Raw genomic sequence first — 27,493 nt, forward strand, 5'->3', positions numbered from 1 at the left:
ATCTGATGCCCAAGCTTGAATTCTTCCTGTATTAGGCTAAGTTACCAAAAGAGAACACAAAATGTGTGAAGCAGTAGGGCTCCTCCAAAACCTTGAATCTTGAATTTTGGATTGCACTCTGCATTCCTTAAGAAATCCTCTCAATCAAGACCTTGCTACAATACCTAAACAACTTTGTTCAATAGCTTCCCTTTTCTGAAATCACATAGAATTTTTTTCTTCCAGTTTTATATACTCATAATTTAACAAATACTAATGAGCAACTCCATAGCAATTACTTTCATTTAGAGTTTTGTACAGTCTGACATATGCCCATTATTAATGGGCCTGGCAGTATATTTGTAGATCATAATCTCCAAATAATAGCTGGGTTAGTAGCTAAGGGCAGGAAGTTTCTTGTCATCACCCTTCATTCAGATTTTTAGCCATATTTATTTGAGAAGTTCATTAAATTACAGGTTTTGTTAGCAAACACTCCTGTCTCTAAGTCATTGGCCACTGTTTGGGTAATTGATGAAAGGTCCAGGAGGTTTCTTCAGTCCATACTGACAAAGATGCCCCACTTCAGGTGTGGTGAACTGAACAAATGTTTCTATGTCACCTTCTTCACTGACAGAAGCAAAAAAGTAAAAATGCAGTATGCTTTTTCTTGCTTATTCAAAATACAACTGTGTTCAGAACTTTCCATTTTCAAAGTTCAGACTGTATTTTTTAAATCTAAACTAACATCACTGTTACTGAAACACTTGTTTTAAAATGTCTCTTTTCCTGGTGTGTTTTCTTTCTGAGACCTTTTGCTGCCTTTAATGAACTGCTCAGCCTAACAGCTCATTCCTTCAATGTCTTTACTTTTTTTCCTTCTAGTCTTGCACTTCTCTCTGCAAATCCTGACACACCACAAAGCATAAATGTTGTAACTCTCTTTCTAGTCAGCTCCTTGCTATCTAACTGCACATAAAAACTCACTTCTTGTGTTAATGACCCACAGAATTTCCTGTCCAGGGACCAGGACCTGCTTTGTTACCCACTCACTCCACCTGTGCAGCATCTCAGGCACAAGGTGTAGCACTTGGGGTGTCCTCTGCAAGGCCAAGAGCTGGACTCCATGATCCTTGTGGGTCCTTTCCAGCTCAGGATATTCCACGGTTCTATTCTAATTTCTGCTCCTCTTTTCCCCCAAGCAGAAGCAATCCAGCACTGTGCAGGGATGTCCCAGCCAGCATGCAGGAAAGAGCAAGGTGCACAGATGGAAAACAGCCTTGTGTGCATCTAAAATTGCTGGGAGAAACAGCGTTAGCCCCTCAGTCAGCAAGGGCTTTGCCTTGCCCCTGGGATCTGTTATCCATCACGCAAGAGCAGTGTTCTGCAGGCAGTCTGACTGAGGAAAGCTGTGCTCAAGGCCTCCCTTCCTGCCCCAGGATCCCTGGGATCCTTCCAGTGGGGCTGGGGGCATTGAGCTGAGCAGCCCTGCAGAAATAGCTTTGTCTCCCACCAGGAGGATCAAGCAAGGTCAGAACACTTGAGCATCCTTTATTTGGTTGGATGACCAGATCTGCAGAGCCTGTGGGGGAATGGTGTGTAACAAGGTCAGGTTTGGGACACGTGAAACTCAACACACGGGGTCTGGTCTTCCCTGGTGTGCACTGTCACAGTGGAAAGAAGAACTGTGGGTTTATGTAATCATCAATGTGCAGTCAAGGCTGGTAATTGCACTCTACAACTTCCTTGGCTGCAGCCAAAGCAACGTTACTCTTCAGCCTCCTTTTTCTAGTTATCAGCAGAAATTTAAAGCAGAATATGCCTTGATTAGATAAAGCTGTTCAGGATGTGCAGGAGGTTGTGCAGTTTGCTGGAGCAAAGAGGGAGAAACGTGATTTCATGTTGCTGTGATGGATGCACTAAAGCAGTGATGTGAAACATCACAGAACAGAGGTTACAGAGGCAGCTCCTGGGTCCTATGAGTTAATGAATGAATGGATATATGAAGTGACTAGGATGAAATACTAAAGCAGGCTTCGGAGATGATTTTGGGAGCTGTCTCCCCAAGTGAATGCACTTCATCTTGCCTGTGATCTGCTTTTTCTCACCTACCATGACCTTCTATCTGCAAGTGCTGGATCTGGTTATACCCCACTTGTTTCTTTTCAGAAATATCTCTGCCTCACAGTGAGTTTGGATTACTTCAGCACTGCTTGCACAAGTAATTGAAAAGAGCAAGGAGGTGCCAACTTCACCCTGAAGCCAGGAAAGGAAAAATCCTGGGAGAAATCCTGTGGTGGCAGGAATGCTGCTGTGGGGCAGCCAACACTGGGGTCAGCCTGGGATGCCTCTTTTCCATTTAGCTTCATTATTCTCCCACTTAACCTCGGTGGTTTGGTCCTTTATCCTTTGTTTCCCAATAAAGACTGACTTCTTTCCTTTCTCGAGATGACAGCTATGCTGGAACCATCCCTTGGGATTTCTCACCCTCTGGGTGAGAAAAACAGTGGTGCCTGAAGCCTTCAGGAGCCATCCTGTGTGGTCCTCCCAGTGGGAATCCTGCTTTAACAACTCATGCACTGAGAAGAGCACCAACAGCCACAACAGATTGCATTCCTGGCCCTCAAGAAAAGAAAAAAGAGATAATCCACAACATTCTGCTATAGAAATGGCTCATTCCCAGGCATGGGGAAGCATTTATTTTGCTCAAGCAGTACTAACACTTCAGTGGAAACAGAAGAAACAGAACCTGTTTCCACACATGCACCATCCCAGGAAAACTGTCATGTGCAAATAAGCAGCAAGATACAAGGTATTCCACAGTCACCTCACCAGTCTGCCCCCTGGACTGGATTTTTAACTTTATGAAAAAATTTAGTAGAAAATTGTATAAGAGGACAAGAAGTATCAGAAGTAACAAGCACTTGTCATTGTTAGGTATTCCCCAACATGAAAAAATTCCTTCATCATTACCAGACTTATTCCGCCTTTTTTTTTTTCCAATTTTGGAGAACTAAGAGTCTTAAGGATCTGGCTTTTGTTCTTCACAGGAGGAGGCACTAAACATGACTGACATCAGGAGCAGTCCATCCATTGAAAACTTAGACAAATGTGTGGGTCAGAACATCTTCCTGCTGCTTGTTGTGGAGGGTTCCAATGCCAACTGCTGGGGCTGGTAGAGGAGGTCTGCTCACAAGGCAGAGCTGAAATTTGAGTTGTGGGGAAATGATTAGTGAAGGACAGAAACACATCTCGAGGTCCTGATGCCACAGTCATCTCTGCTGTCAGATAACTGGGCAGTCCCAGCTGGAAGTAATGCAGGAAGTTATCCCACATCTCCCAAAGACCATGGTTCCAAGGACATTATAGTGCAGGATTTGCCAGAGCAAATGGCACCTTTCTATTCTCCTCCTACTCCCGTGCCTGGGATCTTTCATTATCCTGTCTGCTTTGACTGAACACCATGTAAAATAAAGCTCCACTCCTGCTCCAGTTCTGCTCCTCACCAATGGTGCTATGAAGAGTAGAAGTGGATGAAATTAGAACACACATTTGGTTTAGGCATCAGGATTAGGGTTTTTGTTGTAAGCACCACAGAATTTTGCATTCAAGGAGAACTTCAAACTTATTTCAAAGACTAAAACACCCTGGGAACATCTTACCTTAAGCCCCAGCTGCTTTTCAAACCGTGGAGACACAAAGGACCATGGACCCATGTTCTGTGGCTCTTCCTGACTCCAGATGAAGACTAAAGAAGGATAAGGGTACATAACAAACATACATATTTCACTTTTCAGCAGAGAAATAAAATCAGTTGTTTGTTTTTGTAGCACTTCCATTTTTTTCGTCTTGGCACTCCCTTTGAAATGAAGGCATGACAGACTCAATTCCCTTGCAGGTCAGAACTGAATTCAAACCCAGAGTATATCCACCATTAGGGTATAACTGTGTGTATATTCTGCTTTTCTACTGCTGTTTTTAAAAGCTACTAAAAGGACTGAACTGCAAAGACCAATACAAAAAATATCTCAGATGGTTTGTTCTGATTTTCAGTGCTGCTTCTTGGAAGCTAACAATAGCAGAGAAAAGAGTTCTTTCAACACAAGTGATAAACATTTCTGAAACATCCCACTCCAGAAACATTTGGATGTATGAGGGGGAGAACAAAGATGAAAAAGCTACTATAGCTCTTCATCTTAAAAGGCAGGCAACAGATTTAGTTCAGTGCCTCAAAGAGACTAGAAACACAAAGGTAGAAGCCTTGCTGACCTTTAGCATGGCTGTATTTGCTCAGCTCTTGCTGTAGAGCTTCCAGAGGGAAAGGACAAAGCTCTTCAAGTCTCAGAATAGCTGTGCTGTGCTGCTTCTCTCCCAGTGTTTCTCTTTGCTTCACCAGAGCATAGTAATGCTTTCCAGAACACAGCACCACTTGGGTGACACTAAAAAAAAATAAATATAAGAACATTTCCAAGTTTAGTGTTTCACAGAAACTTGATGCAAAACAGCTTCACACTTCCAGCCAGAAAAAAACAGTCAAACTTCAAAGACAACTTCATAAAGCTGAGTTGCTTGCCTAGATCATCTTTTCTGTTGTTTGCCTTCCCTCCCCTCCAACAGTTGGCAAACTAACCTTTGGGCAAGTATGCCAGAGGTCCTGTTTCTTCAGTAATTTTGGGAACATTACCTTATAATGGGATTGATGTCTCTTAGCTTTGACTATTAAAAATTAAACACCTAGTCAAAGCTAGTCCTGTCTGCACTCTCTGTAGAAAATAAACCAGAGGGAGAAAAGTCCCTCCAGAGGACAATTCTCTGCCATGCCAAAGCAGGACTGTCTTCTGGAGAGACACTACACCCTCCTGCCATCACAGAGGTGTTGGCTGCTGAATCTTACTGGAAAAAGCAACGAGATAAACTACACCCCTTGTGCCTCACCATCCCACTTAAAAAACCCAAGATGCTAAGGTACTTGCAGCCTTTTGATTTGGGGTCAGGAAGTGAAGAGGAAGGAGGCTCAGATTTGAGGCAAGGAGCAGATAAGGGGAAAAAAATTAAGGCTGAATTGGTCATTGTGAACAGGATTCACTGTAATATCTGAAGGAAGAGACACACTTTATTATTGCCCCACCTCATCAGCTCAGGCATTCCAGCCCCAGAACAAAAATTCTGGATTCAGTTTTGGGCCACTCATCACAAGAGAGACATTGAGGTGCTGGAGCCTGTCCAGAGAAGGGAATGGAGCTAGTCAAGGGTCTGGAGCACAAGTTCTGTGAGAAGCAGCTGAGGGAGCTGGAGGGCCTCAGCTTGGGGAAAAGGAGGCTCAGCAGGTGCCTTTTCACTCTCTACAACTCCCTGACAGGTTGTAGCCAGGTGGGAGTTTGTCTCTTCTCTCAGGTAACACACAATAGAACCAGAGGAAACAGCTTCAAGTTGCATCAGAGGAAGTTTAGATTGAACGTTGGGAAAAATTTCTTCATTGAAAGGGTCAAACACTTGAACAAGCCTCCCAGGGCAGTGGTGGAGTCACCATCCTGTAGGTATTTAAATGTCTAGATGTGACACTTGGGATGTGGTTTATTGGTGGACTTGGCAGTGCTAAAATTGGACTTGATGATCTTAAGGGTCTTTTCCAACCTAAATAAATCCATGATTCTATGATTCATGTCACAGCTGCTCCAGTGACTGTCACCTAATGGACATGGTGCAGAATAGGACCCATCAACTTGGTAACTACAGTTACAAACTCCCTGTGAGCCAAGGGGTGACAGCCTAAACACTTCACTGTTTTGCAGGCAGATGTGGTAACTACCAACAATTACCAGAAGAAAAGGAGAGGAAGTAAAACTAACCACAGTCACCCACCATAAAACATTTTCCCCTCAAAGTCACTTCTTTCATATCGTGACAAATTTGAGCTGTTGGGTAGGAGAAAGACAGGACATTTCTTTTGAGCTTCTCCTCTAAGAAAGCAAAGCTACCTTTTAGGATCTACTGAGGAGTCACCAATGACAGGCTTGAATGTTGTCCCTGGGGCCATTTCTTCAAAACTTGATACAGCAGCCTACAGGGGGGAAGAGTTGGAAGTTACCAAATCTTGCTGCTTTTCCCTCAGGCCAGAGTCAGAAAGAATACTGAGACAGGGTTTTGGTAAGTACAACATACAGAGTCTTCCTTCTCCCTCATATTCCGATTCCCAGTGAAAAGTGGAATGATAAGCTTCCCAAGAACATCATCGTGCCAGGAATGAACCCTACTTCTAGGTCACCTCCACCCAGCTTTAATCCTCAACCTGTTTGGCCCCAGACAGGCAAAATTCCACTGATTTGACCCCAAAACAGCAATCAGAGAACACAGAGGAAAAAGAAAGAGGAGAAGAGAACACAAAAGAGAATGAAGATAGAAAAAAAAAAAAAAAAGTAGGAAGAATGTTTTTCAGCTTACTGGGAGCCTGAGTAACACTTTGGGAGAAGCAACAATGAGAGGTTTCCTGAAGTTTCGGACCATTTGCCGCCGGAGCAAATGGAAATACTGTGCTGGGGTGGTGGGGTGCACAACCGACATGTTGACCTGGTCACCATCAACTCCCTCTTCTGAGCTGTCACACATCTGTACAGGGGGAACACAGCAATACCTTGTCAAAAGCAAGCGGGGAGACCAATATGCGAGAAAGAATCCAGGCACACGAGGCACACTGACCTGTACAGAACAGATTAGTAGATATTCCAACTCAAGAGAGGAACAAGTTCAGAGAAGAAATGAGTTTAGCATTTAACTGGTAAGATTGTGTTTGAACTGCCTCCTTTGAGCACAGCACAGCTCCCAGAGCACTGACTGCCATTGCTGTGCTGTGCTGGGGATGTGTGGCCCTGAGAGTGTGGTGGGTACCTGTAAGAACCGTTCCATCCGGCACGACGAGTGCTCAGGGCCTGCACCGTCATAGCCATGGGGGAGAAGAATTACTATCCCACTCTGCAGGAGCCATTTAGCCTCACCTACAAACACAGAATGAGGAGGAAGGAAAGGATGATTTCCACGTAACATAAAGCCACAGAACACATTACTTTGCACAAACTACACAGGAAAAAGAATAGTCAATTTCCATGTCAAATACAAGCCTGAAACATGCTGCTGGCATTTTGCCCTGAGGTTCATTACAGTGAAATAACACATGTAAGGTGATCTAAAGTTTCTGAAATCATCAGGTAACTCTGGGCTCCCAGAAGACTTAAGTCTCCACATGGAGCACGTGACACAGTGAAATTTTAAAACTTCATCTCTGCAGGTGTGATCCCAGCATTATCCTGTGAGCCAGTCCTGGCTAAATCAGCAGTGCTCATCCTCCTGAGCTCTGCCAAACCTCCTGCACTATACGGAAGCTTACAGTCAAATCCAGAAGGTAATTCATCCCAGCTTCAAATACATGTGGGTGGGATCAGAGGGCCTCAGAATTTCGATCTATGACTACAGAGGGTTTATATCTGAGCACTCAGAAAAGATGTTGGAGACAAACTTAGTAAGGTGTTGTTGTGGGGTTTTTTTGTTTGTTCTTTTAAATAATCACTATTTTACTTCTCTATTGCTTCAGGAAATTTTTAGATGCTTCAAGAAGGAAAGGTACAGCCTATAAAGCTATCAATCATATATACACACAGTAAAATACACATGGAGGAAGAAAGGCCATTAGTATAATTAACTGTCCTTTTGTAATGACTGTACTCTGCCAAGGAGTCTTTCATTTTAGATATACTGTCTTCAGAGAAAAGCTGCACAGAAGTCAGGACTTCAGAGGCAAGCTCATAGGACTCCTTGAGAAAACAGAATTCTTTGCACAACATGTTGCCCTTTTACTTGAAAGAGGGAAGATTTTCTAAAAATGTGCATAATACAAATGATTAGTTCTTAAATATATTAGTTCCTTGTACACTCACCTCCAGAGATGAAAGTATCAAATATTATCTGGGCTCCATTAAAGAAGTCTCCAAATTGAGCTTCCCAAATTGGCAGTAACTTAGGGCTCTCAATACTCATTCCATATTCAAAACCAAGCACAGCTTCTTCAGACAAAGGACTGTTACTCACCTAACAAAAGGAAATTGTTGGGAGGGGTGGATGAGGAAGAAGATAACCAAGGGTTAAGGAGCGTTAGTATCAGGCAATAGTGCTGAGGACACACACTCCTAAAGGCAATTGATAGGCACTGATTTTTTGCTTTTGAATGAAGGCACTGAAGGGGAAAAGAATAATATTTGATCTCTCAAGGAAAAGCAAACCCTCTTGTTAAAGTTGTAATTTGTAACAAAAAATAATAGGGATGCCCTGACAATTTTTATGTCCCTGTATCTGGGGTTTGCCAGAACATACACTACATATGTCTCAGCAGCTTTAAAAAGTGCATTGTTTCAGCACAATTTGAAGAAGGTTGTCTTGTGGGCCACAGAACCTACCTCTAGGAAACCCTTCTGGTCTGGGGACATGTGATTCAGAGGAATGTAGGTATCATCTGTCTCTTGGCAAACCAACATCGCGTGTCGCTGGCTGAATGTTCCTCTGCCAACATCTTGTCCACTTAGTCTGATATTAAACCCTTGCCAAGCAATAAACACAACACCAGATCAGCAAGTCATGTAGAAAGAGAACATGCAGGAAATAATTCTATCTCTTGTTATATCTCTTTTTGGATTTCCTCTCATCAGCAACATCAAATCTGAGATGCAATTCTTAACCAGCAACAGCTCCAACTCTCAAGCTCACAGATGCTCTGACATTATTTTGGGTAAAATGGTTCAATTTGCTGAAGCAAACTGCAAAAAAATGTGCATTCTGTATCATATGTAAATGGAGATTTGAATTGAGGCTAGGGAGGAGGGAGAAGAAATAGTAGCATAAAGCATGCAAAGTACTTGGGAGCTCCACTGATGTCAGCTGCACTGCTCTTGTGCTCAGCTCTATGCACAAATGTTTTTGGGGAGTGAGAGGCAGCTACAGTTCTTTGAAGATATTTAAGACTCAGTCTACAAATATTAGTGACTCATAGGATTAATATTTACCTTCTCTTAGACCATGCAAATTGTCAAATTTAGACATCATGGCAATCTTTTTACCTAGAAACACCTAAGAAATCTAATGTTATCTGTTATTGACATTAAAGCAAAAATTTTACTTTCTGCTGTCTAGTTGCCTCTTACCTTGGCTCAGCAGAGAACCAAATGCTAAAGTTTCAGCTGTTGCCCAGTCCAGCTTTTTTCCTTCCTCCATTTTTTGAACTCTTGACTAAGCAAATAAAGAACAAGAAAAAATTACTATTTTGTCTTTTTCCATCTGTAGCTCTTTTGGTGGCACAGACTAATATTAGAAGCTAGGAAAAAAACAACACACTATGGAGAGAAATGCTATATTCCTGCAGCCATCTTAGGCTGGATTAGACTACAGAGTCTTATTTCAGCACATCTTGAAGAAGGTTGCCTGAGGACCACAGAACTGTAGGTGATCCATGTGTTCACCTCCCAGTCAACAAACTGTGGACTGATTAATTAATTAATCCTAGTCTGAAAATACTGAAAATTTTAGCACAGCACAGAGTGTAGTTTTGACAGACTTCTGGTTAACAGTGATGAAAGATACCAGGTGTGAGTATTTCAGTCTCTAGAACTCTTCCCTGTTCTGGCCTGCAGAACTGCAGGCTAATGATCAAACTGAGCTGTGGAGTTCTTGCCTTGGGCTGGGAAGACAAAAACATCAGTCTTCTGAAATACTCAACTCACAGCCTCTCTCTGGCTGCCAAGCAGACACCTGCACACACTCATCATCCCTCAAAGGGAAACCCCAAACTGATCCAAACCAAACACAAACTTAGGACCTATCAAACCCTCACTGTCAAACTTGGCCACAAGTTGTCTAATGTTTATATATGTAAGTCATAAAACACTCACTACTGGCTTTAGAAACTGAGTACACTATTGCCAAGTTCCTTAGTCATTCCTTCACAAAGCACTCATTCTAACTACCAACTATATAAACGTTAGTAAGTTATCACAATAGTTTCTATTTGTAAGAATAATAAACTCTATTTTCTATAAGCCTTTTTCTTCATTGCAGTAAAATATTGTTGAAATAACAAACTAAAGTACATGGTCAGACTTAAGGGAAGAAGTCTTCAAAATTGGAGGAAAAATGGCATTATCTCAGCCTTGAAACAGAGTGAGCTGTTTTTCCCAGAGAATACCATGCTATGCTCTAGCTGGCAACCCTGCTGTGTTTAGACTTTTTCCTTTAACAGGCTGTACCTTTGAGCCATGGGATCAGAAGTATCATGATGCTGTGCTCACCTGTGCATAGGTCTTCAGGAGATGGCTGTGCATCTGGAGCTCTTCAGGCACCTCCACAGACTTGACCCCAATGAACTGCAGGAGAGGCACAGGCATCCCCGTGTCCCAGGTGGTGATTTGGGCAGAAGGCTCCACCAAGCCTTCCCAGTGAGCCTGCAGGTTGGTGGTAGGTGGGTTGTAGGAAGTCATGTTGGCAAGGTGATCGTTCAGCTTGGAATAGCAGGTGGTCTTTATCTCAGACACTTCAGCCTCAGTCATGAGCCCAGCGGCCATGAGGTGCTCTGCGTACGTGTCCGGGATACTCTTACGGGATCTGCCAGGGAGGGAATCAAACCACATGGATTTAAACCTAAAAACAGTGCCACAGGAGAACAAGGAAATACCACCTTACTACAGTCAGGTACCATGGAAAACTCATATTAATGGTGTCCTGGTGCATTATAATTATTTGCATGAAGTTCACCTTCATGGCTTTTTCAGAAAGGTAATAGTTCTCTTAGAGATGTGTTTTATAGTCCTTTATTAAAAAGGAAAAATAAAAAGTTGGCAGTGACATTTTAAAATAAGTCAGAACCCTCTCTGTGCTGTCATGCGTATTTTCTTCAGAGAAATTCACAGTAGGATTTCTGCATTGAAGAGAATCAAGGCCATCATTCCATAAACATTTAATCTAAAATACCAGAATTCACTGGCAAGTGAATTTTTCTGGGTTTTTTTGGGGATGAGGATGGAATCTGAATACATTTAAATGCTAATAAAGATGAGTCCCCACTGGAAGCAGCAGGACCAGGCAGATAGGACAAACATCATGCTGGCCTCCTGCCCATTCTCCCACATCATGCATGCTTCCCCTTGGCACACAGAAGGCAATTTTGCCCTCTGATTACCTGTGGTCATGAATTTGAAATCCAAGAGCTATGTCCAATATTGTTCTCCAAAAAGCACCAAGCCACACATTCAAGAGCCAACAGTAATGACTGCTCAATGACATCTTATTATCAGACTCACACTGTAGTCAAGGGCTGCTGACAGTGTAGCTGCACCTTACATAAAGATCTGTGGATATGTCAAAGGATCTCACACAGAAACTTCTGTTGCAGCAGCAAGACTTCAGGTGGTGCAGACATATTTTGGTGGTGCACACCTTACCTGATGATTTTGTACATGCTGGGGTTGGTGAAGAAGGGCTCATCAAGCTCATTGTGGCCCCACTGCCTGTAGCACAGCAGGTCCACGATGACATCCCTGCGGAACTGGCGCTGGTACTCCACAGCCAGTCGTGTGGCACGGACAACTTCCTCAGGATCATCCCCGTTCACGTGGATAACTGCACACCCAATGATTTTACCTGCCCAGGCATTCAAAACACAACAGCAATCACACTCAACCCTTTCTAAAGAAAGCAGACACACACCTGTTCTCTGCTGAAACTACAGACAATCCATGCGAAGTAAGTATAATATAAACGAAAAAAAAAGTTATGTTCTTTGTGATGAGAGCTGGGGTTAAGGAGAGGAGTCTTGGCTGAGAGAACATGCAATTAGCCCAACTCTTTGTATTTGTCAGTCTGAGCACAACTTCTTTACAAGCACTTTGTCCCCAGAGGACTTTTTATACACAGTTCCTGCATCATATTAATCTGCTAGTGTACAGGAGCTGGGAGAGAACTACTTGATTGCTTCTCTTTCACTCCTATGAGTTCATGCAGGCCAAAAGCAACTTTCTCCCTTATTAGAAAGGAGTATCATTCTGTCCCCTGCTCCTCCAGGCAGAAAAATCTCTTCATTAAAGAGAACATTGTGAAATTTCAATATCTTAACACCCTCTCCTGTATGACAATTTGGCTGCAAGCAACAGTGCTCCCTTTGTACTTTATCCGTCCAAATTCTGGGAAACTAAGATACTTCAGCCATTCCTGGCTCATGTCAAGTTTCCCTCCTTAGCAAAATACTAAAGCTCAGCTACAAAACAAAAACAATCCATAACACAAAACCAGTCCAGGGAAAACAGTAATAATATATGCTATCTACCTTAGCAGATTTAATGAATCTACTTGATTGGTTTGATGAAAGCATAAGACGCATGCTTGATGTTAGGTCAAAAGCATATAAAAGTACACTTCTACTTATAGGAGACATATCCAAAATAACTAACTACTACGTCTCTGATCTTACTGATAATACAACTGTTTATCACTAAGAAAGATCAGTCCAAAACTAAGTTTCTAGTTCAGGCATAGAAAGGTCTTGAGCTTCATCTTTAAACTGAAAGCTCAACAGGCTCACATGACAACAAACAAAACTGCAAAAATGGAGGAGTATCTGACTAAAAATCTTGCTCAGGAAACACACTGGGATGACTTTTACGAAATTTAACAAGATATATTTAAAATAAATCTGTTATATACTCCATTGCAATACCTTTTTAAAAGCTGTCAATAATATGACAGAAACTGAGTTATAAAGACTTCACAGAAATCTTGCAATTATTTTATCACATCCTGTAAAAATATGACAAGATTATCCCTTGATGTTTAGTCTTTCCCATAAAGCAGATAGGGGAGGGCATATTTTTAGCATCTGAATTGTTGCTAGTAGGAGGGAATAATAGTAATAATAATTTTAATTCCAACTCTACCGTGAAACTGGAGTTATAATAATCTCTCCCTAGAGCTGACAGGCAGTTGCTATAAAAAGTCCATTGCACAGCTTACACTGGAGTTAAAAATCCTTTCTGACACAACAGGCAATCTTCCTTGTGCTTCAACCCTACCTACCAATGTCACTGCAGTACAGAGATGACCTTCCTCGCTCTGGAGGAGTGGTATAGCCCAGCTGGTTATTAACAATCAAATGGATGCTCCCACCAACTCTGAAATGTGGCAGGTTAGAGAGGGTCAGTGTTTCAGGAACAATCCCTTGCCCAGAGAAAGCAGCATCGCCATGGACCTACAGCAGGGAAGAAGATGGAAAAGTATCTCATTAGGAAACATTGGAGGAACAGCAAAATCAAAACCATAACTAATTAAGTAAGACCTTCTAAACTGGGTACATGGAACAGATACAGCTCCAGCTGGACCCACTTCTCAATCTCTCTCAGAATACTGTTCCTATGACTTGAGAGTTTATGTAGCCTTATCACTAACACAAGGTAGTGTAACCAAGTTTATGTAGCCTTATCACTAACACAAGGTGATAGCAGCCAAGGTATGTACATGAATGCCTGATGTAATCCCTACCTAGAACTGACCTGAAATCTCCTAAAACTGACCCACCAGTGTCCAGGTGACTGCAAGTTTCCTGGCTATGGCAAAGCTGCAGCAGTCAGAGGCAAGCCAGTGACCCCTGAACAAAGGGAGCCACTCAGCACAGCATTCACTACACCTTTGCTGAAGCTGAATGCTGGTGAACTGGGACTTGTGCCCATTTCCACCTTATCAAACAGACAAGAACAGAAAAACAAGTGGAAAATGAACTGAATGGAAGCACTCAAAAACAAAGAAAAACTTTCAGAAGGAAATAAAGCCTAACTTCTTAGTTACATTTCAGAATAGCAATAGCAAGTAAATGTTGCCAATTAAAAAAAAATAGATGGGAAAGGGGAAGAGAGAATACTGTGATATCCAACCCAGGTTTCCAAAAAAGGCTAGAGGTACTGGAGTGAATATCATCTAACATTTCAATGTTTTGAAATTGGAGACAGTTCTCCATTGATGAATATGACCACAGCATCCTCAGAATGCAGACTTGATCATTTGCAGATCAAAGTCACTACAGAGATTGATGTATTTCCTTATTGAAACCAGATGGCAGCTCTACTTTCTAGCTATGGAATAGTGGTGTCAATCCTTAAGAGACTTCTGCAAGTACTCCAGGATAACAGAGGTGCAATCAACCAGTGAAATGCCAGCACTGTTTTATACCATTCAAATACAGATTTTTAAGAAGTATCACAGCAAAACAAAGGTAACTACTGCAAGAGAGACAAGCCAGTATCCCCACTCTATCCCTTACCATGCTACACTTGTTCCTGAAGTGTTGGGTTGTCACTTTTCCCTCCTGGTTTCTTCTGCTGCCTAAGAATGCTATCACATATCTCAGTGATAGCATTTGAGTGAAGACCCTAAAACATCTGAGAAAACTTTATGGCCTTTAACACAACCCAAAGCATTAAAGCCTAAAGACAGTGTGACTATCCAACTACACAAGACTGTTCATATGCATCTCAAATCCCAGAGGACTCAAGTCCTGTGGTGCAGGTAGGATTTTACTCATTCTACCAAAAAGATGGAGACAGTTTTTGCTAGGGCACGTTTTTCTCTGGGCTGCATTAGCAAGAAGCTAAAAGCAAGGTCATCATCAAGTTTAATTCACCAAATGGTGACCCTGAGGGTGGAATTTATTTCTGGGAGATCTTACTCTTAGATTTCATTTCAAATCATAAATATCAGTAGTTGCCTGATGTCCAGGAAGTGGAGTTAAGGTATGTGAGAAGGTGAAAAATAAACCACTCTCCAGCAGAAATGGACAATTAAATACTGCAGAGGTGTCCATGGTAGTTAACCAAGAGAAGTTTTATAAACCTTATAAATTCTGAGTACACTGAAATTCTAGAAAACAAGACCTTCAGACCCTGGACAATGAAGCTCACCACTGACAATGGCACTTTAACTGATCTTTACTCATTCTTCCCTTAAGCTCTGATACAGAGGCTTGTGGAAGAAAAGAAAAAAAAAAATAAATAAAATAAACCTCAATTCAGAGTGTCTCCACTTATATTTCTCAAGAGAAAGCACTGTAAAAACAGAAAGTTCAAAGACAAACTCCCAAAACCAAGATTCTGAAACACAAGGTACCTGCTTTCATCTCTTCCTTCCCAATTACCTGAATGAGAGCAGTTAACAATTACAACTAAAAATTTGCCTGTTTTCAGTCTCACTTGTGTACCTCTTAAAGACACAATCACAAGTAAGGACAGTCAGGTTACATGACACATTTTCTTCCTTTTGGGAATACTCTGAATCAGTTTACTAACATAGAGGTATTTAGCACAGAATCAAATGTTTCTCTTCTCTGCTATGCAATCCTCCCTGCCACTTACCCCCACAAACCCTAAGAAGTGAAATTTTTCTTGGACAGGGAGAGTCCATTTATCCTGAAGAATCTTTATTTAAAGAGTTATAGTACTTTCATTACTATATGATGAAGATTTACCATTATGAGAAAGAAACAATAGTATCTTCTCAAACTAAGACATAACTGCACTGAAAGATGGAGACACACTGGGCAGCAACAGCTGGCTGCACTTGCAAGCTCTAAAGACTTTTTTTACAATAAAAAAAAATAAGACCCCCCCACTTGCCCAGAATTTTTTGTATTCTCATGTCTGCTATTTCACAAGATCTGCACCTTTCCAGAAGAAAGCAAAACATTTTTTTAACTGACATACATTTTCACTCCTACATGTAACTTCCTCTATGTTTGTTATACTTTACAGAACATTTCTGCACAAGTTGTTTTTACTCCTGGCTTTAAAATGTTACAAGTTCAACTCACTGGTTTCTCCAAGTTAAAGTCAATGCAAGCAAAGAAAAATTATCAAGAAACTATTTAGGATTGCTTCTACAGCTAGACAAGTCAGTCCAAGGAGTAAAAACTAATTCCAGCAGAGTCTTCAGCAGTACCATAAGAAAATGACAAAACTCTAAATCCTCTGAACATTTTGCAGCCTTGTTGACAGCTCTTCTCCAAGCCCATTAATTTGAAAGAAGGCTTCCAGTGGCAGTTTAAATGCAAAAGTGAGGAAAGGCACACATGGCTCTCAAGGCAGAATATTATTAAAATAAAGGGAGCTATCAGAACCAGTTATTCAGAAATCTTACAAGTGCAATTATTTAAATGCCAGCATCATCACAAATGCCACCTGGAATTCTTCCCTGACCTCCCCTTTCCCCATAAAGAAGATCCCAGTTCTTGACATCATACATTAACTCACTTTTTGTTTGATATTTCTATGTACACCTCTGTTCACACTCTAGCCCAGCAACTCTTACAAATATAAATTACAATATATGAGCAAAATACCTGCAGGCAAATCACTTTGTCCCCAGGCTGTGCAGAACTCTCTGGGGAGTAATCACCGTCGAGCAGAGTCTGTTGCCTGGCTCGTGTCTTGCCCACAGCCACGGGGTTGATGGCTTCTAAATGTGAGGGGTTGGGGAGCAAGGTGACATGCACAGGCCTGTGGGAGCCAAAGTCCAGATCCACAGAAGATGTCAGGTGGGAGAGAACATCCCCAATGGCTGCTGAATTCTCTGGAAACTCACTCAAACCACGCATCTTGCGGAACATGAGCTGCGTGGAAAAGGATTTGATTAAAGCCCTTTTCTGATTCACTGACATGTTGAAAGGAAAACACTCCCCCACTCCTGAAATTGCAAGGATCCTTTTAAGTAACAGCACATAAAACCCTTCATTAGAGTTCTTTTAACAGTCTCCTGCAGACAGTTCACTGACATCTTGACAGGAAAGGAGAACACTCTCACACAGGTAACATTTTATTGCTCCAGCATTTACAACATGGCCAACCTCTGAGGGTTTATTTTACTGCAAATAAACCAGGCAACTGCCCATGAGATTACAAATCTGTTACCTCAGGAGGGAGCTGAAGCAAGCCAGCGAGCAGATTAAGCCTTCCTCGATGAGGCATTCCAATGATGATATCTGTGACCCCACTGTAGGCACACATCTTGAACAGCTCGTGGAAGAAGCCCATCATGCTCTCTGCCCCCTCACCACCATAACGCTTCACTGTGGCAAACTTGGTGGCCAAGAAATGGTCAAACTCCTGTTAAAACCAGGACAACTTCAGTATTAGGTTATTTTAAGCAGCAGCCTTCCGTTTATAAAATTGAAATATAATTTATGTTTATACCCTTGAGGCATACGAATCTAAACATACCCCTGGAAAGTCTCAGCTCTCTCTCCACCCACACAGTCTGAGACCAGAAACTATGATAACTATAAAAAATCAGCTCTTATCTCTTCCTAAGCAGAAAAATGTTGCATTGAGGACCAAACTTTCTGTCTCAAATGGAAGGTGCTTCAAGAAGAACTGTTCCACCAGACTAACTTACAAATCCTTTGGTAATTTACCTGTTTTAGGTGGGAATTTAGGAATAGTGTTACAGTACAAATGATAATGATCTTGAGATACAAAGTGCTAGCAAAGCAGAGTTTCGTTTTGATTTATATTAGGCACAGTCCTTATTACATAGATAGAATGCTTGAGAGAAGAAAAATAAATTAATCTGTATTTACTTCATTTTCTTCTCATTTCACTCCATTCACCTCCTCTTAGAAAGCCCTAATAAGTAACCAGGTTTTGGAAGCACTGGAAATTTCTTTAGTTTTTGCAACTAAAGACAGAAACTAAATGAAGTCTGTAACTGAGAAGGGAAGACTAAGCCACACCCAAAGATCTGACCTAACTGCTAGTTGAGCAATATTCAGTTCTAAGAAATAATGTACACAAAACTAATCCCATATAAAAGCAGGTTTTTTTCTGTCAGGGTTAAATTCTATACTCTTAGTATAGTTCTGGTCATACTGAAATTAAAGTAGAGCACATCAGGGTCCCCATATCAACCTCCTGTGTCACCATCAAATTCCTCTAATTGCCAAAGAGGAGACAAAAAATAAAAAGTGGGCCATATACTTCCATTTAGTCATTGGTAAATATTACATCTAACACTCCTTCCACTTGGAAAACTGGAAACAGGGACACTTTCACTCTTCTACCTTTCCAACCTTCACAGATCCTGCTCTTCTACCTTTCAATCATTCTGGATAACATGAGAAGAAAAGGGGAAAAAATTAAAACTTTTCACAGCATAGAATTATTGGAATACATTTTCTCTATACATTTCAAAAGTGCATAAATATTTTACTTCCTTACAGAAGGCATTTGAACAAAGGTTCCTTGCTGAGAAGCACCATATCTGCCAGTGCTACATGATAACATCTCAGTCCAACTCTGGTTTGTTCTTCCAAAATCTTGAGGGACAGCATATTTTAAGGACAGTAAAACAGATAAACTGAGGGTGAGGGGAAAACACAGAACAGCTAAGCCAGAGCACAAGATTTCACAGAGCTCTGCTCAACATTGTGCTCTCATCAGTAACATTTAATAGAAGCTGTCAGATCACTAATCTAAGAGTATCTCACTTTTGAAGACTCATTATTCATGGGTTCATAGCATCATTATTTCAGTAATGGCTGGTAAGTAAATTCAGCCACAAAGTCCAATGAGATTTTCTGCATTGCACTGCTTCAGGCAAAACCTTGTACTTCTCCCTCCTGCACACTGTCAAAGCTTTTCTGGACAGTGATTGTTCTTTTTCTTCATGAATCATGTCCAGAACAGTAAAGGATCCATGACAGACTCCACGACTATTACAATCCAGTAACAGGGAACAAAGTACCTGGGACTCCAGCATCAGTTTGCACAAGTGCTTTTTCTCTTCAGGTGTAAATGCTTCTTGCTTTAGCTCTTCAAACCTTTTAGCAAACCATTCTCTCTCCTCCAAAGTTGGAAGCTGGCTTGTTTCTATGGAAATATGCCCACAATATATATGGTCCAGATAAGCCATCACATCCTCTACAGAAGCTTCCTCTTTTCCCATGTTTATAAGTCCTGTTGGGAAATAAATGTTATTAGTCACTTTGGGGGAGGAGGGGGAAGCACCAAGGCCTGTTTTGGAGAAGATAAAGTAATGAGAGAGACCCCCCTCCTTTGTTTAAGGCCACAGCAAGGCTGTAAGAGAGCCAAGAAAAGACAATTCTTGACTTCTGCCCCTGTACTTTCAAACCTTCACTGCAGTGTTAAGTATTATGGTAAATCATAGAATGTTACAGTAACACAAGAAATTAATGTTTAACCTCAGTAGCTGTAAGAACAAGTCGAAATTTTCATGGTTTCTGAAGATGCTAAAAGGCAGCCTCTCACTGCACTATGATTTCTGCAACAGACATGGATGCTGAAGTTGACAATTTTCTGTCCAACAGTTTTCATCACTGATTGAGCCACCACTCAGTATCTGACTCTTCCACAGCCCCTCAATAAATCACCCACAAACAGAATTTACTGTGATAAGGCTGTGGACTCACCTGTAGTAATGAGGGGACCCTGAAGAACTTCAGCCAGCTGCTGGATTTCGGGGACCATGTTCATGACAGCTCGGCCAGCAAACAGAGGGTTTATTTTGGCTGCTTTGTGCCCATGTTCAGCATAGGCAGTGACTAAACGAGCAAGACCATGGTCAGCTAAAACCAAAAGGAAAGCAGAACAGATCACACACGTGCTCAGATTAAATCCACTTACAGCATCAACACAGGAATGTTTTGTCTGCTGGCAACCATCAAGGTGCTGGCTGGAAAAGGAGTTTTTCTATCCAGTTGTTTCTACCTTATTACCCCACAACAGCTCCCATCAGCAAACTGCTAAATCTGCTCCCTCACCCAATTTTCAAGCAAGTACACTCTAGATTTCCCCCAAAGTTCCTTTCATAGGTTAGGCTCCTGTAAACATATGCAAAGCTACTCCATTTTGCTTTGAATCTCTACACAACAGTGGCAAACCAAAACCACTACAAACAGGTACATCCAAGTCAAGATCAGCACGTTAACAGTGTATAGTCTCATTTCCTAAACCAATTCAATCCTTTCACTTATGCTTCCTTGTTCCTTGCTGGAATGACAGGAGGATTGAGTCTTAACAATAATTCATGTCCCATGACTTAAAAAAAAAAAAACAAAGTCTGTCTGCAGGTGCCAAGAACATGTGCTGAGCCAAATGTGGTAAAAATTATCCACATGAACAGAATTTGACCAGCTGAGAGGTCACATACATGTTACTGTCACTGAGCACAGCCACAGCTGATAAACTGCAAACAATAAAACATACTGCAGGCACAACCTGCTACAAATTAATGGCATGAACCACCTTATAAAGCATTCCTAATGCAGAGGGGTTTTTCATCCTGGTAAAAACACAGTACTGACAGTAGTCAGGTCTGAAGGCTTTTGTCTTCCAAAAGAATGCAATTCTCAGACCATATCACAAGGTTATTTCTCTGACACTTGTATTTCTATTGCCAACACTGCTCCAGCCATTACAATCACACAGCCCATTCAAAACAGGCCCTTTTCTCTACTGGGTTCTCTAACAGAGGGACAGAACTCAGAAATAAGTGTATAGTCTCTCAGCAAGGAGGCCTTCAAAAGCAATTTTTAAAATGTTACATAAAAATACGTTAATCATTAACAAGGAGGCTACTTTGTGACTGGCCTCCCTGTCCAGGAGCTACAAACTTGTTTCACTCCGGCTCCTGGGCACAGGGTTTAATTCCTACCGGAGTCGCCAGAGTAAAGTTAATGCAAGGACCACACACCTACCTAGAAGAGTTTTCCGCTTTAAATCACATTTCTACATTGTAAAACGGAGTCAAAGCAATACACGATTGCTACAGGAGAGAGTTATGTGTACATGGAATCCAAGAATGTTAAGAGGTTGGAAGGACCTTATAGAACATCCCGTCCCAATCAATTCCCGTGCTCTGGGCAGGGACACCTCCCACTAAACCAAAGCTGCTCAAAGTTTTATCCCATCCGGCTTTGAACACCGCCAGGGCTGGGACATCCCTGGACAACCTGGTCAGTGTCTCACCACCCTCAGTTCGGCTAGTTCGAGCACTATGATACAAAAGGAAAAATGACAGGAGCGGGGCAGAAGTACTTCCACAATCAGCAGAACTCCCCGAGAGCCCATCGCTGAGGAAACTTCAGCAGTCGCTGCTCTCACAACCGCTTCACCCCCTGGAGCGGAGCCACGCACCCCAGGCTCGCAGAAACCTCAGCCGAGAGCTCTGGAGGGGGTTTGCCCCGCGCTCCGTCCCGCCGGGAACAACAACACCCGCCGCCCCTCAGAGCGCCCGCTCCCTCAGCCCGGCCCCGCTCCCTCAGCCCGGCCCCGCTCCCTCAGCCCGGCCGTGTCCGACCTGCTCTGCCCGCGCCGCGCTGCTCCTCCGCCCGCCCTCCCGCCGCCTTCCGCGGTCTGTAGCCGTAGACTCCGCGCTCGGTGCGGTACCAGCGCCTGGGACCGTCCCGGCAGAGCGCGGAGCGCACGGCCCGAGCCCCCGCCAGGCCCGCCATGGCCATGGCCGCGCTGACCCCGCCGCCGCCGCCCCCGGACCCGCCCCGGCCCCGGACCAGCCTCAGCCCAGCCCCGGCCCCGGGGGCGGCGCCCGCAGCGGGGCCCTCAGGGGCTCGGCCGTGACCGACGGGACCGGGCGGCCTGCGGTGTTCTGGGCTCCTGCGGGGCGGTCTGAGTGCTGTGCCCAGTCCAAGGGAGACAAAGAGCTGCTGCAGAGGGTCCAGCGGAGCCACAGAGATGAGGAGGCTTCTGGAGCATCTCTCCTGTGAGGAGAGACTGAGGGAGCTGGGCCCGGGCAGTCTGCAGAAGACTGGGTGGAGATTTCATGAATGAATACAAATGTCTCAAAGGTGGTGCCAGAAGAAGCTGGTGCCAGACTCTTTTCAGTACTGCCCAGGAGCAATGACCATAAAGTAAAACCCAAGAAGTTCCACCCCAACACGAGGAAGAACTTTTTGTTGAGAGTGGCAGAGCCCTGTGACAGGCTGCTCAGGGATGTCGTGGAGTCTCTCTCTCTCTGGAGACATTCACAACCCACCTGGGTGTGTTCCTGTGTCACCTGCCCCAGGTGACCCTGCCTTGGATCATCTCCAGAGGTCCCTTCCCAACTCTACTCAGGTGACACCCCACCTGCAGTGCTGCATCCAGCTCCGGGATCCTCAGCATAGCAGGGACATGGACCTGTCAGAGTGAACCCAGAGGAGCCCACCGAATGATTAGAGAGATGGATCCATTCCTATAAGGAAAGGCTGAGAGAATTGGGATTGCTCAGCCTGCAGAAGATGAGGTTTCTGTGTGATTACAGCCTTCTAGTACCTGAAGGGAGTCTGTAGGAAAAGATGGAGATGGGTTTTTTACAAGAGCATGTAGTGACAGGAGGAGGAATGGCTTCAAAGCAAGAGAGTGTAGGTTTAGATTAGGTATTAGGAGGATGTTCTTTGCTGTCAGCATGGTAAGGTACCAGAACACATTGCACTGGGAAGTGGTGGATGCCCCCACCTGTGGACATGTCCAAGGTGAGGTTGGATGGAGCTCTGATCAACCTGGAATAGTGGAAGGTGTCCCTGCCCATGGCAGGGGGTTGCACCAGATGATCTTTAAATGTCCCTTCCAATCTCAACTTTTATGTGATTCTGTAAACTTTTTGTGAATGCAGGCCTGAGGCACTGGCAGTTTCATAGGCTTGATTGTGCTCCTGTTGCTTTCACAATGAGGAAATCAAAGAGTATTTTTTGTCCAAATCAAACCATAGTATTTGCCTTTGGAACAGGTGGAACTGGATTTCAGAACTGAATCAATTCTGACACCCCAGTTGGTCTGGGATTTTATGATATTCACAGTTCTTGCAGAGGGGCCACTTGTGTTCCTTGAGGCCTGTATGGTTGGGTTTATGTATATTTATAAAACCCAATCTGGGAGAAAAATGTAAAAATAAAAGACCTTTAATGCTGCAAGGAGGGCAAAAGGATACAGTGACAGAAGGACATGTGGCCCATACAGTAAAGTGTAATAGAAATGTGGCTGTGAATATTCATATTTTTTTCAATTAGAATGAAGGAACCTTAAAAATCATGCTGCAAGATTATGTGATTTTTTTGGAAGCTGACAGTGGAGAGGGAGAAAACGCTGATATAGTTAAATATTTCTATTCTGTGCTTGGTGAAAAAGACAAACGTTGCAGGCACATCACAGGATGATGAAATACTTTTCCACAGTTCTTAAGCAAATACAGTCAAACAGCAGGTATCAATGTCATTTTGCTTTGAATCAAACAGGCAGTTAGTTGAATATTTCCCAGTTAGCACTGATAGGAATAGGTTTGAACATTAAAAATTTTCCAGTTTCTCCAATGAGATTTTTCAGTTACACAATGTGGATTTCAGAGAATTAATTGAATATTTGTATATATAAGTTCACTTAATAAAGGTTTAATAAAGTCTAAGCAGGTGTTTATTAAATATATATCTCATCAAGTCAACTTGTTAGGGTTTTTATGTGAATCAAAATCCAGTTAATGAAGATTTAAAGCACTTCACAGATTTGCCAGCATAATCTTCTTGAATAGGACATGATTACAAGTGGCAAAAATATTGCTGCAGCTGTATCTAGGCCAAGGCAAGGTTTTGTTGACTCTGGTTCATGTCAAAATGTGAGAAGGTGGTACCTGTGCCAGCAGAAACATCACTGCTGAGGCGTGGACAAAGTGACTCTCCCAGCCTGGATCTTCTGGCATGAAGTCTGGCCCAGAGAAGGCTCCTGTGAGAGGCTGATTCACTAGTACAGGATGCTCTCACTAAAAAAACCCTAGAAATTCTCCAAAACTAAGGCTGTACATGCTAAATAATAAGTGTCTGACTACCTGGCAGAACAGAAAATCAGCAGCACTGGGAATATTTCTACAAGAATTATCCCCCTTTGCCACTTTAGTAGTTAGATCAACCCAAAAAAGCTGCCCACACCTTGAGTGCTGATGAAGTTTGTCAGCTGGAGATAAGTGGTGAAGAGAGGTTATCTTGAATCTGAGTCAAGATGGAGATAAGCAAACATGAATTATTTCAACAGGATGAGGTGAAAGTTTGCACACAATGAAAGAGTATGTGCACTAAAATGTAGTTTCTTTCCAGGAAACAGTGGGTATAAATGATCTCCAAAAATCATGAGAAAAAAAAAGCAGATGGGTCTAAAAAAATGATGTGAATATCTGCCAATAATTTTCTGGATTTGGCTACAAGGAAATATAGAGGACACCTACAGATTCTACATTAGGCCAGTATTTGGCACTATTTGAATACTGTGTGCAAGTTTGTTGCCAGTAATTGAGGAAACATCAAAAAAATTGGGAAGAAGAGCTTCAGGAATTAAAAAAAAAAGGATAAGCTTTATGTCTGAAATCCAGGAAATTACATCTACCTGGTTTTGGTAAATCAGTACAAAAGCTTGATTAGTATGGGCACAAATTAAACAGGTACTTTAGGGTGAACAGTTTTCTGAGGTAGCAAAGGCAAAACAAGATTTGGTTGCATGGCCTTTACAAGAGAGAGCTCCAACATGATTGTACATGTGGGAGTGTGGCACAAACACAGAAGGAGCTTTTGCTTTCCTTTCAAAACTCCAATGATCATGCTTTTTATTCATGTTGGAAAGGGCAGCAACGTGGGGCTTCAAAGGAAAATAAACCAACATCTCCTGATGTAATGCCAGCGCCACTGATACTTAACCCAAATATAACCCAATCCTCCCTAAAAAGAGTAATCCAAAGGCACCCATTGACAGGCCAAAGGATTGGAAAATAAAGTGCCAACACTAACATGGATTTTCTCTCCCCACTTTACTGTGTTCTGCCATGGATCTTCTCCACTCCAGTGAGTCAGTTTAATCAACTTGATAGTTCAGGATATTTTGGCAAGCAAATGAGATCTTTGTGAGCAGGGACACACGAATGATCTGTGCCAATAACAAGCACAACTCCATCCTTTCAAACTTGTCCAGGAAGAGATTTTTAGACACGTCTGCAGCAGGGAGGAGAGCTCTTCCCTGGAAAAAAAAACAACTTGTCTAGTCCTGTACCAGTTGGCAGAACACACCTAAAGCTCTGCATCAGTAAACAGTGTCTTCTGTTGGGGCCAACTCTTGCCTCTGAATAAAAAGCAACTTTAACAGCTGAATAATCTCATTATGTGCACCCAGGCCTGTGCCTGCTGTCACAGTCCAATATCACTGAAGGCTTGTTCTGAGCCCAGAGGGGTGTAAAGGCTTTCCCAACCTAAAGAAAAAGCTTCTGCCAGAACCTGGATTCAAAATGTAAAATAAACACCAGATTCTTACTCTGCAGCTCTGGGCTGTGCCAGCTTTTTCCAGCTTAGGCAGCTTTAGAGTTGCCCAAGAGGGGATGCCATGCCCAGACGTGCAGGCAGGGAATGTTTCCAACAAATCCTGGAGTTTTGTGCCACTAAAGTCACCACTGTAAAACATCCTCAGATGTTCAGGTGGGAACAGGGACTGGGCAGGAGGGCAGAGAGACCAAATTTAGACTAGAAAACACACTCAGTGACAGAAGGACTGAATGATAGGATGGGAGGGTTTGGAAGGCACCTCTGGAGATGATCCAGTCCAACCCCCCTGCCAAGGCAGTGTCACCTGGAGCAGTGACACAGGAACACTTCCAGGTGGGTTATGAATGTCTCCAGAGAGGGACACTCCAAGGGCAGCCTGTCCCAGCGTTTTGCCACCCTCAATGTGAAGAAGTTCTTCCTCATTTGAGTTGAAATCTCTTACGTTCTATTTTACGGAAATTGCGTTATCACTCAGCACCAGCGAGACGAGCTTGGCACCATCCTCTTGGCACCCGCCTTGGCTGTATTCACTTGCATTCATGAGATCCCCTCTCACTCTTCTCTTCTCCAGCTGCCCAGGCCCGGCTCCCTCAGTCTCCTCTCAGGGGAGACGCTCCAGAGGCCTCCTCGCCCTGCGGCACCTCCTTGTACCGGGAGCCAGAGCGGGGCACAGCAATGGGCGCCCATTACGCAGCCCCCGAGGCGGCAGTAACGCGGTGTTCAGACACCGCCACCCCGGTGTTTTACCGCGGGGACACCCCAGGGCCCCACCCGCGACACGAGGCCGCCGTGACGCCTGGAGGGCGCTGACACGTCACCGCGGTGACGTCACGCGGCGCCACAACCCGACCCGCGCGCTGGGGCCACCGAGGAAGCGACATTCACAGGCGGCTCTTTCCCCCTTCCCCGCCGCTGCGAGAAACGCGGGGCCGAACCCTTTTCCCCCTTCCATCCCCATCCTCATTCCCGTTCCTCTTCCCCTTCCGCCTCCGCGCTCCCGGTAACGCGTCCGCCGGCAGGACCCCGCGCGGGGCTGCCCTCCGCGCTGCCTTAACCCCCGCTCCTGGAGCGGTGCCGCTCCGCGCCGCCCGCAGCCGCCGCTCTGCCGCCCTGAAGCGGCGCCGCTCCTCCCTTGGCGCCCGGGCGTGGCGGGGCGGGCGCGGCGGGCTCGGCCGGGGCGGTGCCGTGGGTCAGGCAGCGCGGCGGCGGCCCGGGCGCCGTGAGGGGAGAAGCGCTCGGGGGCCTCGGAGGGGCGGAGGAGGAGGAGGCGGCGGCGGCGGCGCCGGGCGGGCCCATGTCGGCACCGGGTACAGGTACCGCGGGCACCCGCGGGACGGGAGGGCGGTGCCGGGGTGGGGGTGAGGAAGGGGTCTCGGGGAGGGCGGGAGGAGGGTACAGGAGCCCGGCGGGGCACGGGGAGGGGGTTCCGGAGGCGGAGGGGCCGTGGGGATCGCGGTGGGGAAGGCTCGGCCGGCGGTGCCCGGAGCACGGGGGAGAAGGAGGCCCGCAGGACCGGAAGCGGCTGTTCCCGAGCTGCTGGTCCCACCCGGGAAAGGGCCCGGGCTGCGGGAGAGCTGCGAGCGGGGATTGGGGCGGGAGAGAAGGAGTTTTTTATGTTTAGTGCCTTGTCTATAGGCCGTGTTTGGCGGTGGGAAAGTGCCTTCCTGCAAGTCCGGCAGCGAAACGCTCTCTGCGAGAGGTGTAGAAGCGAAAGTAAAAGTGCCCGGCTGTTCGGCAAGGCCGGCCAGGAGATGTGTCAGTGGCCTGGAGTTGTGTCAGGGGAGGTTTAGGGGGATATCGGGGCAAGGTTCTGCACCCAGAGGGTGGCTGGGCACCGGAACAGGGCACTGGTCACAGCACCGAGCCTGTCTCAACTCCAGAAGTGTTTGGACAGGGCTCTCAGGTACACGGTGTCACTCTGGGGCTGCCCCGTGCCGTGTCACTAGTTGGACTTTGATGATCCTTGTGAGTCCTTTCCAAGTCAGGATAGTCTGTGGTTCTGTGAACCTTCCCTGCTGCTCTGTGCGGGACTCCTCTCTCTCTCTGCACTACGGATTTTTGTTGGGGTTTTTTGTTTGTTTTTGTTTCTGTGTGCTGTGTCTCATCTCCCGAAACCTGTAAGTTTATATTCTCCTCACTGATCTG

At 44.2% G+C, this 27,493-nt stretch overlaps 2 protein-coding genes and 1 long non-coding RNA gene across 4 annotated transcripts in view; 2 read left to right on the top strand and 1 right to left on the bottom strand.

The window, feature by feature from the left end:
- LOC310909031 overlaps window positions 1-27,493 on the top strand; it is a 264,699-nt gene that overhangs the window by 170,745 nt on the left and 66,461 nt on the right. The gene's annotated exons all lie outside the window — the stretch shown is intronic.
- Window positions 291-21,524, bottom strand: DHTKD1 (dehydrogenase E1 and transketolase domain containing 1). Its single transcript, XM_083860403.1, has 17 exons — window positions 21,361-21,524; window positions 19,472-19,627; window positions 18,787-18,998; window positions 16,956-17,150; window positions 16,388-16,657; window positions 13,081-13,252; window positions 11,454-11,652; window positions 10,305-10,617; window positions 9,165-9,249; window positions 8,424-8,563; window positions 7,908-8,058; window positions 6,865-6,971; window positions 6,421-6,585; window positions 5,958-6,040; window positions 4,249-4,418; window positions 3,642-3,727; window positions 291-3,182 (listed from the first exon to the last, which is right to left on the bottom strand). The coding sequence occupies exons 1-17, from the start codon at window positions 21,518-21,520 to the stop codon at window positions 3,081-3,083; spliced, it is 2,766 nt and encodes a 921-aa protein (XP_083716529.1). The 5' UTR covers window positions 21,521-21,524; the 3' UTR covers window positions 291-3,080.
- UPF2 (UPF2 regulator of nonsense mediated mRNA decay) overlaps window positions 26,577-27,493 on the top strand; it is a gene marked incomplete at its 3' end in the record, with an annotated part of 53,302 nt that continues 52,385 nt past the window's right edge. For both annotated transcript variants that reach the window (XM_083859302.1, XM_083859303.1), the window contains exon 1: window positions 26,577-26,661. The remainder of the gene's footprint in view (window positions 26,662-27,493) is intronic.

Source organism: Zosterops lateralis (assembly GCF_965231275.1).
Source record: "Zosterops lateralis genome assembly, chromosome: 4".
NCBI classification, from domain to species: domain Eukaryota; kingdom Metazoa; phylum Chordata; class Aves; order Passeriformes; family Zosteropidae; genus Zosterops; species Zosterops lateralis.